The sequence below is a fragment of the Podarcis filfolensis genome (assembly GCF_964270895.1).
Source record: "Podarcis filfolensis genome assembly, chromosome: 2".
Classification (NCBI taxonomy): Eukaryota; Metazoa; Chordata; class Lepidosauria; order Squamata; family Lacertidae; genus Podarcis; species Podarcis filfolensis.
This window is the reverse complement of record NC_139605.1, coordinates 612,122-625,222: the sequence shown is the minus strand read 5'-3', so window position 1 is coordinate 625,222 and position 13,101 is coordinate 612,122. Positions and strand designations below refer to the sequence as shown.

Genomic DNA, 13,101 nt, shown 5'->3' with positions numbered 1-13,101 from the left:
GGGGACAACGAAGGATGAGATGGTTGGACAGTGTTCTCGAAGCTACCAGCATGAGTTTGACCAAACTGAGGGAGGCAGTGGAAGACAGGAGGGCCTGGCGTGCTCTGGTCCGGGGGGTCACGAAGAGGCGGACACGACTAAACAGCTAAACAGCAACAACAACAACATGATACAATGGTGGTTGGTTTAATCACGGCTGGAAGGGGGAGGCGGCCTATAGGAAGGATGTTGAGCAGTTGGGGGAGGGGTGCAGGAAAAACAACTTACTCCTTAGCTGAAAGAAAACAAAAGAGATTATTGTGGACTTTAGGAAATGTAAATTGAATATTCAGCCACTCATTACTGAGGGGAAGTGTGTGGAACGGAGCACTTGGAATCGCCTCCACGGTCCAGGGACTGATCCGCCCTGGCTTCCTCCTCGGAGGTCCCTTCAGAAGGAGAAGGGGTCCCGGGTCTCCATGGGGGAAAGCGTTCCTGAGGCCTGCGTTCGAGGCCAATGCTTTCGCCTTTCAGGCTCCAGCCCACTTTCTCTCTGGTGTTTTTGTGAGCTGCAGAGATGGGATCACATGCAGACATTCCCAAGTTTAATAAGGATCCCTTGAAAAGGCTGAGAAACCTTCTTCTTTTGCCAATGAACTTTGCCTCTGTGTGATTTATTGGGAACCAGATGCATCCACTCCAAAGAAGCTTCTGCAGCGCCTTGGCATTGAAGACCCAGAAAAAGAGACGGAGGGGAATGTGTGGGTCACAAGGTGGGAGTCGTTGGAAAGGAGTCAGTGGGAGAGGCAGAAGGTTGTGTTGAGCAGGCGAGGCAAGAGCAGGAGGAGACAGAAAGAGCCCCATGGACAGACAAGTTTGGGCTGAGCTGGTGTGGTAATAATAATAATAATAATAATAATAATAATAATAATAATAATAATTTATTATTTATTATTTATACCCCGCCCATCTGGCTGGGCTTCGAAAAGAATATTAAAATACTATAATACATCAAACATTAAAAGCTTCCCGAAACAGGGCTGCCTTCAGATGTCTTCTGAAAGTCTGGTAGTTGTTGTTCTCTTTGACATCTGGTGGGAGGGTGTTCCACAGGGAAGGCGCCATTACCGAGAAGGCCCTCTGCCTGGTTCCCTGTAACTTGGCTTCTCACAGTGAGGGAACCGCCAGAAGGCCCTCGGTGCTGGACCTCAGTGTCCGGGTAGAACGATGGGGGTGGAGACGCTCCTTCAGATATGGAATGAGAGGCAGAGAATGCAAAGCAACTACGGAAACGGTGAACAAGGCAAGCTATGATCTCGTTTGAGGAAAGGGAATTAAGATGCCTGCTTCCCCATCCCCAGTGGATTAAAATGTCCAAAGATTAGGAAAAGAAGAAGAGGAAGCAGGATTGGATGAACATTATAAGAGACCATAATTTTGGATTGTGACTTGGCTGAGATTTGTTGGAACAGTTTTTCAAAGGCTTTATAGAAACTGGACCTAGAAGCTGGAGAAATACTAATTTGGATTATTAGACGATCATTATAAGAGTCATATTGCACTGTCTGAGTTGGTTAAGATTTGAAAGCTGGGCTAGGGAGGGAGATGAAGGGAATGTGTCATCTTGGTGAAGAGGAGAAGAAGAGCTTAGATTTGATATCCCGCTTTATCACTACCCGAAGGAGTCTCAAAGCGGCTAACATTCTCCTTTCCCTTCCTCCCCCACAACAAACACTCTGTGAGGTGAGTGGGGCTGAGAGACTTCAGAGAAGTGTGACTGGCCCAAGGTCACCCAGCAGCTGCACGTGGAGGAGCGGAGACGCTAACCCGGTTCCCCAGATTACGAATCTACCGCTCTTAACCACTACACCACTGTATGCTAAATACAGCTGGGTTTATTCTGGAGTGCAAATTATGAATAATTGTTGCTACAGATGATTTTCAGATGGAGATGGGAGTTTTATTCTCGGTGTCTGCCCTGTGGAACACCCTCCCAGCAGATGTCAAAGGAAAAAACAACTACCAGACTCCCCCCCGCCCCCATTCAGCAGCCCAGGAGTGCGGGGCATGGGCGCACAGCCCTCCCCTTGCTCCAAAGCTTCCCGGGGCTGCAGGGGGAAGCCGAGGCTGCCGGCAGGGGAGCGCGGCTCCACCACCACTACCAAAGACCAGTCCAAGAGTGTGCCGCACTCCGGCAATTTGGCTCCAGGGACCACACATTCGCTCCACAGGACGCACAGACATTTCCCCTTACTTTTTAAGAGTAAAAAAGTGCGTCCAATGGTGCGAAAAATACGGTATATGATACAAATGCCATAAACAGTATTTTTAGTTTATATCCCCCCCTTCCTCTTTTCTATACAATTGTATTTTGTAAGGATTCTTTAATATTTTTTCTTTTATTTCTCTTTTTCGGTTTCCCCTCTGTATGAATTCTTTGATGGCGAGTGAGATGGGAGTTATGAGTGAAGCTCTTTCCACATTCCAAGCACTGATAGGGTTTCTCCCCTGTATGAATTCTTTGATGGGAAGTGAGACTGTCCTTCCGGCTGAAGCTCTTTCCACATTCCAAGCACTGATACGGTTTCTGCCCTCTATGAATTCTTTGATGCAAAGTGAGCTTGGCCCCCTCCCCGAAGCTCTTCCCGCATTCAAAGCAGTGAAAGGGTTTTTCTCCTGTATGAGTTCTTTGATGGGAAGTGAGATTATGCCTGAGACTGAAGCTCTTTCCACATTCCAAGCACTGATAGGGTTTCTCTCCTGTATGAATTCTGTGATGGGAAGTGAGATGTGCACTTTGACTGAAGCTTTTTCCACATTCCAAGCACTGATAGGGTTTCTCCCCTGTATGAATTCTGTGATGCAAAGTGAGCTTGGCCCCCTCCCTGAAGCTCTTCCCGCATTTGAAGCACTGATACGGTTTCTCCCCGGTATGAATTCTTCGATGGGAAGTCAGATTGTGCCTGAGACTGAAGCTCTTTCCACATTCCAAGCACTGATAGGGTTTCTCCCCTGTATGAATTCTTCGATGGGAAGTGAGACTGGAGCTATCAGTGAAGCTCCTTCCACATTCCAAGCACTGATAGGGTTTCTCCCCTGTATGAATTCTTTGATGGGAAGTGAGACTATTATTCCGATTGAAGCTCTTTCCACATTCCAAGCACTGATAGGGTTTCTCCCCGGTATGAATTCTTCGATGGGAAGTCAGATTGTGCCTGAGACTGAAGCTCTTTCCACATTCCAAGCACTGATAGGGTTTCTCCCCTGTATGAATTCTGTGATGGGAAGTGAGACTGGAGCTATCAGTGAAGCTCCTTCCACATTCAAAGCACTGATAGGGTTTCTCCCCTGTATGACTTCTTTGATGCAAAGTGAGCTTACCCCCATCCCCAAAGCTCTTCCCGCATTCGAAGCACTGATAGGGTTTTTCTCCGGTATGAATTCTTTGATGGGAAGTGAGATTCTGCCTGTGACTGAAGTTCTTCCCACACTGCAAGCACTGATAGGGTTTCTCCCCGGTATGAATTCTTTGATGCAAAGTGAGATTCCGGTGGTTACCGAAGCTCTTTCCACATTCTCTGCACTGATACAATTTCTCCCTTCTCTGTGTTCCTACGTGTGAAGTGAGGCTATCCCTCTGAACGAAACTCTTTCTTTGATGGGAGGTGTCCTGGGAGCTCTGACCGATGTTCTCTCCACACTCTGAATATTTATATGACTTCTCCGCTATGTGCATTTTGTTGTGTTCCCCCTTGTTCTTCCCTTCTAATTCCTCACCATCTGCAATGAAGAGAGCAGCGAATTAGAGCCTCAGGAAGAAATGGAGCTCCAGATCATTGAACCAAGTTAATGAATGCCTGTGATAGAGGAAGAACTAAAAATAGTTAGATGTGGGGCCTTTCTATAGTTTTCACTACCTTGGTTGGCTGGTATTTACTGACATATTGCTTGGCTTTTATCTGGAATGGATTTTGTTCTGGCTCAATCCTGGAATCCACTCCGTCTCCAAGGTCAGTCATCTCTTTGTTCAATCAAATGCAAACAGAAGCAAAAGGAGCAAGACTGACAGAATTTACATCAACTTCCCTAAAAACTCTGAAGCCGGCATTTAAGAAGGCCTGGGTGGTTCAGACAAGCCTGGTCATTGTTTTAAAAGGCATGACTAGATGCAGAACATTCACAGAGGAAACAGTTGATATCCCTCCATTCTGGGTTCACGGCGGGGGATGTTAGAATCCCAGATGCTGTTGTTCTCCAGCCAAAGAGTTGAAGTTCATCACATACAGGTATGTATGGAACGTCCACGTCTCGTCTGTGAAACAAACAGCAACACCTTCACCTGAACACTCCCCATCAGCTGTTGCCTCAATCTGGTTGGTCTAAATTTAAATTTATACGTAAAGCACTTTCTTCACTTTGAACCCCCCTCCCATGTCCATGAGGAGACTGTATTGTTTTGTTAGCAACAGAAGAGGAAAAGTGACTATAACTCAGTTCAAACCAATTCATGAACCCAGATATATATAGATATATAGCTATTCCTGCAAATTTATTTTGCTATTTCTGATATGCAAATGGCACGCGAAGACTTAGTCTACATATCTGTATCATTTATTAGTCCTATGTTCCTTGTTTTTAAAAGCAAATGAAAAGTTTTTCCAAAAAGAAAAAGACAACACACAGAGGCCCCATCTGCATTCAAACTGCAAAGCAGGATCAGTGAGTTGTCTGACATTGGCAGGGCATTCAGATCACAGAACAGGTTTTAGACCTTTTGAGCTGTGGTGGCCGGGGAGCTGTGACCTATTCCTAGCTCAAATTGCGTGCAGATGACAAAAGGAGCAGGCAGGCAGGCAGGTGGGGGAGGCAGAAAAGGTCTCCCCTTATCCATCTCCATCCGCCTGCCTGCCTCCCCCCACCCCCAAGCTGAGGAAGCCCCAATACCTCTCTGGCTCCATCCCTCCACGTCCCCATCTCCCCTCCCCTGGGACTCACCAGATCTCTCGGAGGTCCCTGGGAGGGAACGCTCAGAGGCTGTGAGGAGGGATGCAGGAGACAGCCGGACCAGGTCAACCGTCCATCTTCCCCCTTCCATCCTTGCTAGGTTTGCAGGATCCGTCTCTTTCATCCTTCCTGAGGAGGCAAGGAACCAAAGCAAGCTGCAGGGTCCTGGGAGAGAGGAAGAAGCAAAGGGAGCCTCAGAGGCCCTGCAGGGATTTTTCTGGCTGGAGGGGAAGCCTCCCAATATGTTGGGGGCCCCATCCTCAGCAAAATCCCTGCTTTATCTCATTTCTGGCCAGAGAACTTTCCCTCTTCACCCTCCATCCATCCACGTCCCCATCTCCCCTCCCCTAGGACTCACCAGATCTCTCGGAGGTTCCTGGGAAGGAGCGCTCAGAAGTTGTGGGGAGGGATGCAGGAGATAACCTGACCAGGTCAACCGTCCATCTTCCCCCTTCCATCCTCACTAGGTTTGCAGAATCCGTCCCTTTTATCTTTCCCGAGGAGTCAAGGAGCCAAAAGAAGCTACAGGGTCCTGGTAGAGAGGAAGAAGCAAAGGGAGCCTCAGAGGCCATGCAGGGATTCTTCTGCCCCTGGAGAAGCACAAATGGGGCGGCCCCTTCCCAACAGAAGCCCATTTCTAAACCTCTCCAGTGATGCCAATAAATCAGGTAGGCTACTTGCATGGCAATTGAAGAAAAAACAAAAAGAGTAATTGAGAAATGAAAAATAATTGAAGATCCTAAAGAAATATGCAAAAAAAATTTCAATTACTATGGGAAATTTTACCATGAAGAAGAAGAAGACGAAGAGGAAATGGAAAGATACATAGCACAAAATAGACTCCCGACAATAGCAGATTGGAAAATAGAACAACTAAATGTACCAACAGCGATGATGGAGGTGCAGCAATCTCAAGAGCAAAGATAGGAAAGTCCCCAGGTACGGATGGATTATCGGTGGCATTTCATAAGAAGTTAGAAGATATATTATCAGAACCAATGAAACAGTACTGAACGGAATTTTAAAGGATGGAAGAATACCAAAATCATGGGAAGAAGCATTTATCACACTGATACCCAAACAAGGAGCAGATCCAACACTACTCAAAAATTATAGACCTATATCATTGTTCAATAATGATTATAAAATATATTGAATGAAATAATACACAGAGATCAGGCTGGCTTCTTACCAAGCAGACACATGCACAATAAAATGAGAAACATAATTGATATTTTCCCCTTCATGGATCACTGCCTGGCCGTGGCAAAGGGGCTTGAATAACTCAGAGACGCTATGAGCTAAGCTGTGCAGGGCCACCCAAGACAGACAGGATATAGTGGAGAGTTTTGACTAAACGTGATCCACCTGGAGCAGGAACCGGCAAGCCACTCCAGTATCCCTGCCAAGAAAACTCCATGGACAAAGACAACAGGCATATAAAAGTTATGATGCTGGAAGATGAGCCCCTCAGGTCAGAAGGCGTCCAACATGCTACTGAGGAAGAGTGGAGGACAAGTACAAGTAGATCCAGAGCTGATGAAGCGGCTGGGCCAAAGCCGAAAGGACGCTCAGTTGTGGATATGCCTGGAAGTGAAAGGAAAGTCCAATGCTGTAAAGAAAAATATTGCATAGGAACCTGGAATGTAAGAACCATGAACCTGGGTAAGTTGGATGTGGTCAAAAATGAGATGGCAAGAATAAATATTGACATCCTGGGCATCAGTGAACTAAAATGGACGGGAATGGGCGAATTCAGTTCGGATGACCATCATATCTACTACTGTGGGCAAGAATCCCGTCAAAGAAATGGAGTGGCCCTCATAGTCAACAAAAGAGTGGCGAAAGCTGTACTGGGATGCAGTCTCAAAAATAATAGAATGATCTCGATACGAATCCAAGGCAGACCTTTTAACGTCACAGTAATCCAAGTTTATGCACCAACTACTGGTGCTGAAGAAACTGAAATTGACCAGTTCTATGAAGACTTACAAAACCTTATAGAAGTGACACCAAAGAAGGATGTTCTTCTCATTATAGGGGATTGGAATGCTAAAGTAGGGAATCAAGAGATAAAAGGAACAACTGGCAAGTTTGGCCTTGGAGATCAAAATGAAGCAGGGCAAAGGCTAGAGTTCTGTCAATAGAACAAGCTGGTCATCATAAACACACTCTTCCAACAACACAAGAGACGACTCTACACATGGACATCACCAGATGGGCAACATCGAAATCAGATTGATTATATTCTCTGCAGCCAAAGATGGAGAAGCTCTATACAGTCAGCAAAAACAAGACCTGGAGCTGACTGTGGCTCAGATCATCAGCTTCTTATAGCAAAATTCAAGCTTAAACTGAAGAAAGTAGGAAAAACCACTGGGCCGGTAAGATACAATCTAAGTCAAATCCCTTATGAATACACAGTGGAAGTGAGGAACAGGTTTAAGGATTTAGATTTGGTGGACAGAGTGCCTGAAGAACTATGGATGGAGGCTCGCAACATTATACAGGAGGCAGCAACGGAAACCATCCCAATGAAAAGGAAATGCAAGAAAGCAAAGTGGCTGTCCAACGAGGCCTTACAAATAGCGGGGGAGAGAAGGCAAGCAAAATGTGAGGGAGATAGTGTAAGATACAGGAGATTGAATGCAGATTTCCAAAAAATAGCAAGGAGAGACAAGAAGGCCTTCTTAAATGAGCAATGCAAAGAAATAGAGGAAAACAACAGAATGGGAAAAACCAGAGATCTGTTCAAGAAAATTGGAGATATGAAAGGAACATTTTGTACAAAGATTACCATAATAAAGGACAAAAGTGGTAAGGACCTAACAGAAGCAGAAGACATCAAGAAGTAGCAAGAATACACAGAGGAATTATACCAGAAAGGTATGGATGTCTCGTACACCCCAGGTAGTGTGGTTGCTGACCTTGAGCCAGACATCCTGGAGAGTGAAGTCAAATGGGCCTTAGAAAGCACTGCAAATAACAAGGCCAGTGGAAGTGATGGTATTCCAGCTGAACTATTTAAAATTTTAAAAGATGCTGCTGTTAAGGTGCTACACTCAATATGCCAGCAAGTTTGGAAAACTCAGCAGTGGCCAGAGGATCGGAGAAGATCAGTCTACATCCCAATCCCAAAGAAGGGCAGTGCCAAAGAACGCTCCAACTACTGCACAATTGCACTCATTTCACACACTAGCAAGGTTATGCTTAAAATTTTACAAGGCAGACTTAAGCAGTATGTGGACCGAGAACTCCCAGAAGTGCAAGCTGGATTTAGAAGAGGTAGAGGAACCAGAGACCAAATTGCAAACATGCGCTGGATTATGGAGAAAGCTAGAGAGTTCCAGAAAGACATCTACTTCTGCTTCATTGACTATGCAAAAGCCTTTGACTGTGTGCCTGATCACCTCATCTGTCTCCTGAGAAATCTCTATGTGGGACAAGAAGCAACAGTTAGAACTGGATATGGAACAATTGATTGGTTCAAAATTGGGAAAGGGGTACGGCAAGGGCTGTATATTGTCTCCCTGCTTATTTAACATATGCAGAATTCATCATGTGAAAGGCTGGACTGGATGAATCCCTAGCCGGAATTAAGATTGCCGGAAGAAACATCAACAACCTCAGATATGCAGATGACACAACCTTGATGGCAGAAAGTGAGGAGGAATTAAAGAACCTTTTAATGAGGGTGAAAGAGGAGAGCGCAAAATATGGTCTGAAGCTCAACATCAAAAAAACGAAGATCATGGCCACTGGTCCCATCACCTCCTGGCAAATAGAAGGGGAAGAAATGGAGGCTGTAGTAAAGTTAGTGTTTGTTTAGAAGCTGTTCCTTGGTCAAGCAACGAGAGTGAGGCCTTGTGGGTAACCAACAAGCCACAAGGACTATGGGAAATAAGTTCTGTCCCTTTAACCTCAGACAAACAGGCTCCCAGGGTATGAGAGGTTTATTATAGGAAAGGAAACCCCTGATTTAATGAAAGCTTTGACACTTGGGTCTGAAGTTATGTGCATTCCCTCAGTGATGTTATCTGTCCTTGATTGCCTGGGAATGTGCATCTGCATAAACTCCACGGAAAGGGAGGAACCCCTTTGATTTAGGCTCGGGGTTCTTAATGGGTCCAGCTGCCAGAAGTTAGATTGATTAGCCCGCAAGCCGGTCATTGGAGAATTTAAAAATAATCAAGAGTTATGATTGGTTCCGGGGGTTCCGACGACACGTGCAAATCGGGGATAAAAGATCTTGGGAATGTCTGAGAAAGCGTGCTCTGCAATCCGCAAATCGCCCCGCTGCTGATGTTCCATCTAAGTAGCCGTCCTTTCGTCCTTTGTGATGGAGAATTGCGAAAGCCTCTGAATGCGGATCATTGAAAGGACTCTAGCTATTCTATCTGTGCTTTAGTTGTGAGTATGTAAGTTAGCTAGATTTTACAATGTTCTTGTTTTTCTTGCTTGTAACTTACTAAAGATGTGCCTGCTATTTTAGCATGTTTTCTTATGTTCTTTTAAAATAAATTTTAAAGAAGAAACTGTTTTGGTTTGTGTGCCTTTCCGGGGGAAAAGCTAATTCCTAGCCTTACGCTTGGTTGCACTCTACCGTAGAATTTCTGTCTGCAAGTCTGTAGATACAACTTGTGGAGTGGGGATAACCAGCAATAACGAGGCACAGCCTTCTCCCTGGGTTGTGGCTCTGGGTTCCCCGGAACAGAGGGAGTGGTGGCAGCCTTACCGGTTCTATTTTGTCCTGTTTCTGTATAATGTAAACGTGCCTGGCAGCCCTGCTCAAGAAACCTGATCTGGCCGGAGAGCAAAGACAGGTGAGGGAGGGGCGAGCGCCTGGGGGCAAGTTTACCACAGAGGCAGTGAGAGATTTTACTTTCTTGGGCTCCAGGATCACTGTAGATGGTGACAGCAGTCACGAAATTAAAAGATGCCTGCTTCTTGGGAGAAAAGCAATGACAAACCTAGACAGCATCTTAAAAAGCAGAGACATCACCTTGCCAACAAAGGTCCGTATAGTTAAAGCCATGGTTTTCCCAGTAGTGAGGTATGGAAGTGAGAGCTGGACCATAAAGAAGGCTGATTGCCGAAGAATGGATGCTTTTGAATTCTGGTGCTGGAGAAGACTCTTGAGAGTCCCATGGACTGCAAGAAGATCCAACCTATTCATTCTGAAGGAAATCAGCCCTGAGTGCTCACTGGAAGGACAGATCCTGAAGCTGAGGCTCCAATACTTTGGCCACCTCATGAGAAGAGAAGACTCCCTGGAAAAGACCCTGATGTTGGGAAAGATGGAGGGCACAAGGAGAAGGGGACGACAGAGGACGAGATGGTTGGACAGTGTTCTCGAAGCTACCAGCATGAGTTTGACCAAACTGTGGGAGGCAGTGGAAGACAGGAGTGCCTGGCGTGCTCTGGTCCGGGGGGTCACGAAGAGGCGGACACGACTGAACGACAGCTGTATGTGGAAGCAGAGGAGCTGGTGATGCCACATTTTTTAATAATCTTGAGACTGATACACTACTCCCCCATAGATATTCTCTGTGCTTAGACACCATATTCACAAACTTTACGCTCCTCTTGTGACAAGATTCCCAAAGGCGTATGGTAGCTTGAGAGAAGTAGCTTATTTTGAGACAGCACCCATTTCCAATTCTTTTTTATGAAAACCCTCTCCCTAGTTGGTTTGGTTTTGGCTTCTGACAGGACATCAGACCATTTGATAACCTTGCATATCGTTTCATATTGATATAGGGATCTGCTGTGCAGATTCTAGTACAGTTCAATCTTCTTAGTGTTCTGTCTGGACCCAGAGCAAGAGCTACTCTCAAGTAGGTTAAAAAGCTTTTTCAAGTCAACTTTTTAATATTGCACTATTTTTCAATTGTTAACATTTTGCTCTTCTTTGTACTTTTAGACCTCCTTTTGCCATGTGGACGAATCAAACCTCCCTTATTGATCTATTTTTAATGGTAGGGAAAGAGATTTTGTTGCATTATCTGGTGCCACAGACTCTGCTAGATTTTATTCAGAAGGCTTTACAAGTACCTATCAGGATGGTAAGAATTTTATTACAGTCAGGGGGAAAAAGGATTTTATGCGTTCCATGTCCTCTCTTAGTACTACAAGCCACCCAGTGACTGATAATCCCTCTTTGGTCCCATAAGTTTGGGAGTAGCAGTCTTTTATACTTCCTTTAATTTTGAATTTTTCTTTCAGATTAGTTCCTCTACTTGTTTAGCCTGAATTTGGCCTTGAGTCGCTTGAGCTCCTGGTCTCAGTGCCAGAGATGACTTAGCAGTTGAGCTGCCTGGGCCCAAAACCTCTTTCTGCTCATCCTCAGAGCTGCTGAGAGATCCTATAAGGTCAGTAATAGGATCTGGCTCCCGCTGTTTCTTAGCCACCTCCTCATTTTCCTTATTCACGTAAAATGGAGTAATTTTTGCTTGTGCTTTCTTAGAGAAGCTCTCTTTGGAGGAGGGTCTGTGGCCCTTGGGGAGAGAACATAAATTTTGTAACTACTCCGGGTCAACACTGTCTTTCCCCTTAATTCCTCATGAAGTTTCCTTATACCATATGCCTTATACCATTTTCTATAATTCTATTATTTTCCTTGCTATGATTTGCTGAATGGAAACTGAGACAGGTTTTCCAGGTGAAGCTTTTCCCAAACACTCTTCTGTATGACTGGAGGAGGGCAAATGTTGTCCCTATTTTCAAAAAGGGGGAAAGAGAGGACCCAAATAATTACCGCCCAGTCAGTCTGACATCAATACCAGGGAAGATTCTGGAGCAGATCATTAAGCAAACAGTCTGTGAGCACCTAGAAAGGAATGCTGTGATCACCAATAGTCAGCATGGATTTCTGAAAAATAAGTCATGTCAGACTAACCTGATCTCGTTTTTTGACAGAATTACAAGCCTGGTAGATGAAGGGAACGCAGTGGATGTAGCCTACCTTGATTTCAGCAAGGCATTTGACAAGGTGCCCCATGATATTCTTGTAAAGAAGCTGGTAAAATGCAGTCTTGACTGTGCTACCACTCAGTGGATTTGTAACTGGCTGACTGACCGAACCCAAAGGGTGCTCATCAATGGTTCCTCTTCATCCTGGAGAAGAGTGACTAGTGGGGTGCCACAGGGTTCTGTCTTGGGCCCGGTCTTATTCAACATCTTTATCAACGACTTGGATGATGGACTCAAGGGCATCCTGATCAAATTTGCAGATGACACCAAACTGGGAGGGGTGGCTAACACCCCAGAGGACAGGATCACACTTCAAAACGACCTTGACAGATTAGAGAACTGGGCCAAAACAAACAAGATGAATTTTAACAGGGAGAAATGTAAAGTATTGCACTTGGGCAAAAAAAATGAGAGGCACAAATACAAGATGGGTGACACCTGGCTTGAGAGCAGTACATGTGAAAAGGATCTAGGAGTCTTGGTTGACCACAAACTTGACATGAGCCAACAGTGTGATGCGGCAGCTAAAAAAGCCAATGCAATTCTGGGCTGCATCAATAGGAGTATAGCATCTAGATCAAGGGAAGTAATAGTGCCACTGTATTCTGCTCTGGTCAGACCTCACCTGGAGTACTGTGTCCAGTTCTGGGCACCACAGTTCAAGAAGGACACTGACAAACTGGAACGTGTCCAGAGGAGGGCAACCAAAATGGTCAAAGGCCTGGAAACATGGCATCTTTAGCCTGGAGAAGAGGAGGTTAAGGGGTGATATGATAGCCATGTTCAAATATATAAAAGGATGTCACATAGAGGAGGGAGAAAGGTTGTTTTCTGCTGCTCCAGAGAAGCGGACACGGAGCAATGGATCCAAACTACAAGAAAGAAGATTCCACCTAAACATTAGGAAGAACTTCCTGACAGTAAGAGCTGTTCGACAGTGGAATTTACTGCCAAGGAGTGTGGTGGAGTCTCCTTCTTTGGAGGTCTTTAAGCAGAGGCTTGACAACCATATGTCAGGAGTGCTCTGATGGTGTTTCCTGCTTGGCAGGGGGTTGGACTCGATGGCCCTTGTGGTCTCTTCCAACTCTATGATTCTATGATTCTATGATTCTAGGATGCGCAGCAATCCTTTGAAAAACTGAAGAA

The 13,101-nt window shown here is 45.3% G+C and overlaps 1 protein-coding gene across 1 annotated transcript; it reads right to left on the bottom strand.

Annotated features, from left to right (window-relative positions):
- Nucleotides 1-2,283: 2,283 nt before the first annotated feature.
- LOC310756946 (uncharacterized protein) lies at nucleotides 2,284-4,193 on the bottom strand. The gene is made up of 2 exons (XM_083601919.1): nucleotides 3,897-4,193; nucleotides 2,284-3,759 (listed from the first exon to the last, which is right to left on the bottom strand). Exon 2 carries the CDS (start codon nucleotides 3,713-3,715, stop codon nucleotides 2,336-2,338), a length of 1,380 nt encoding a protein of 459 aa, XP_083458045.1. The 5' UTR covers nucleotides 3,716-3,759; nucleotides 3,897-4,193; the 3' UTR covers nucleotides 2,284-2,335.
- Nucleotides 4,194-13,101: the final 8,908 nt, after the last annotated feature.

Coding starts and splice junctions, on each gene's coding strand:
- LOC310756946 (XM_083601919.1), bottom strand. CDS start 3,715: ATGCACATAGCGGAGAAGTCATATAAATATTCAGAGTGTGGAGAGAAC.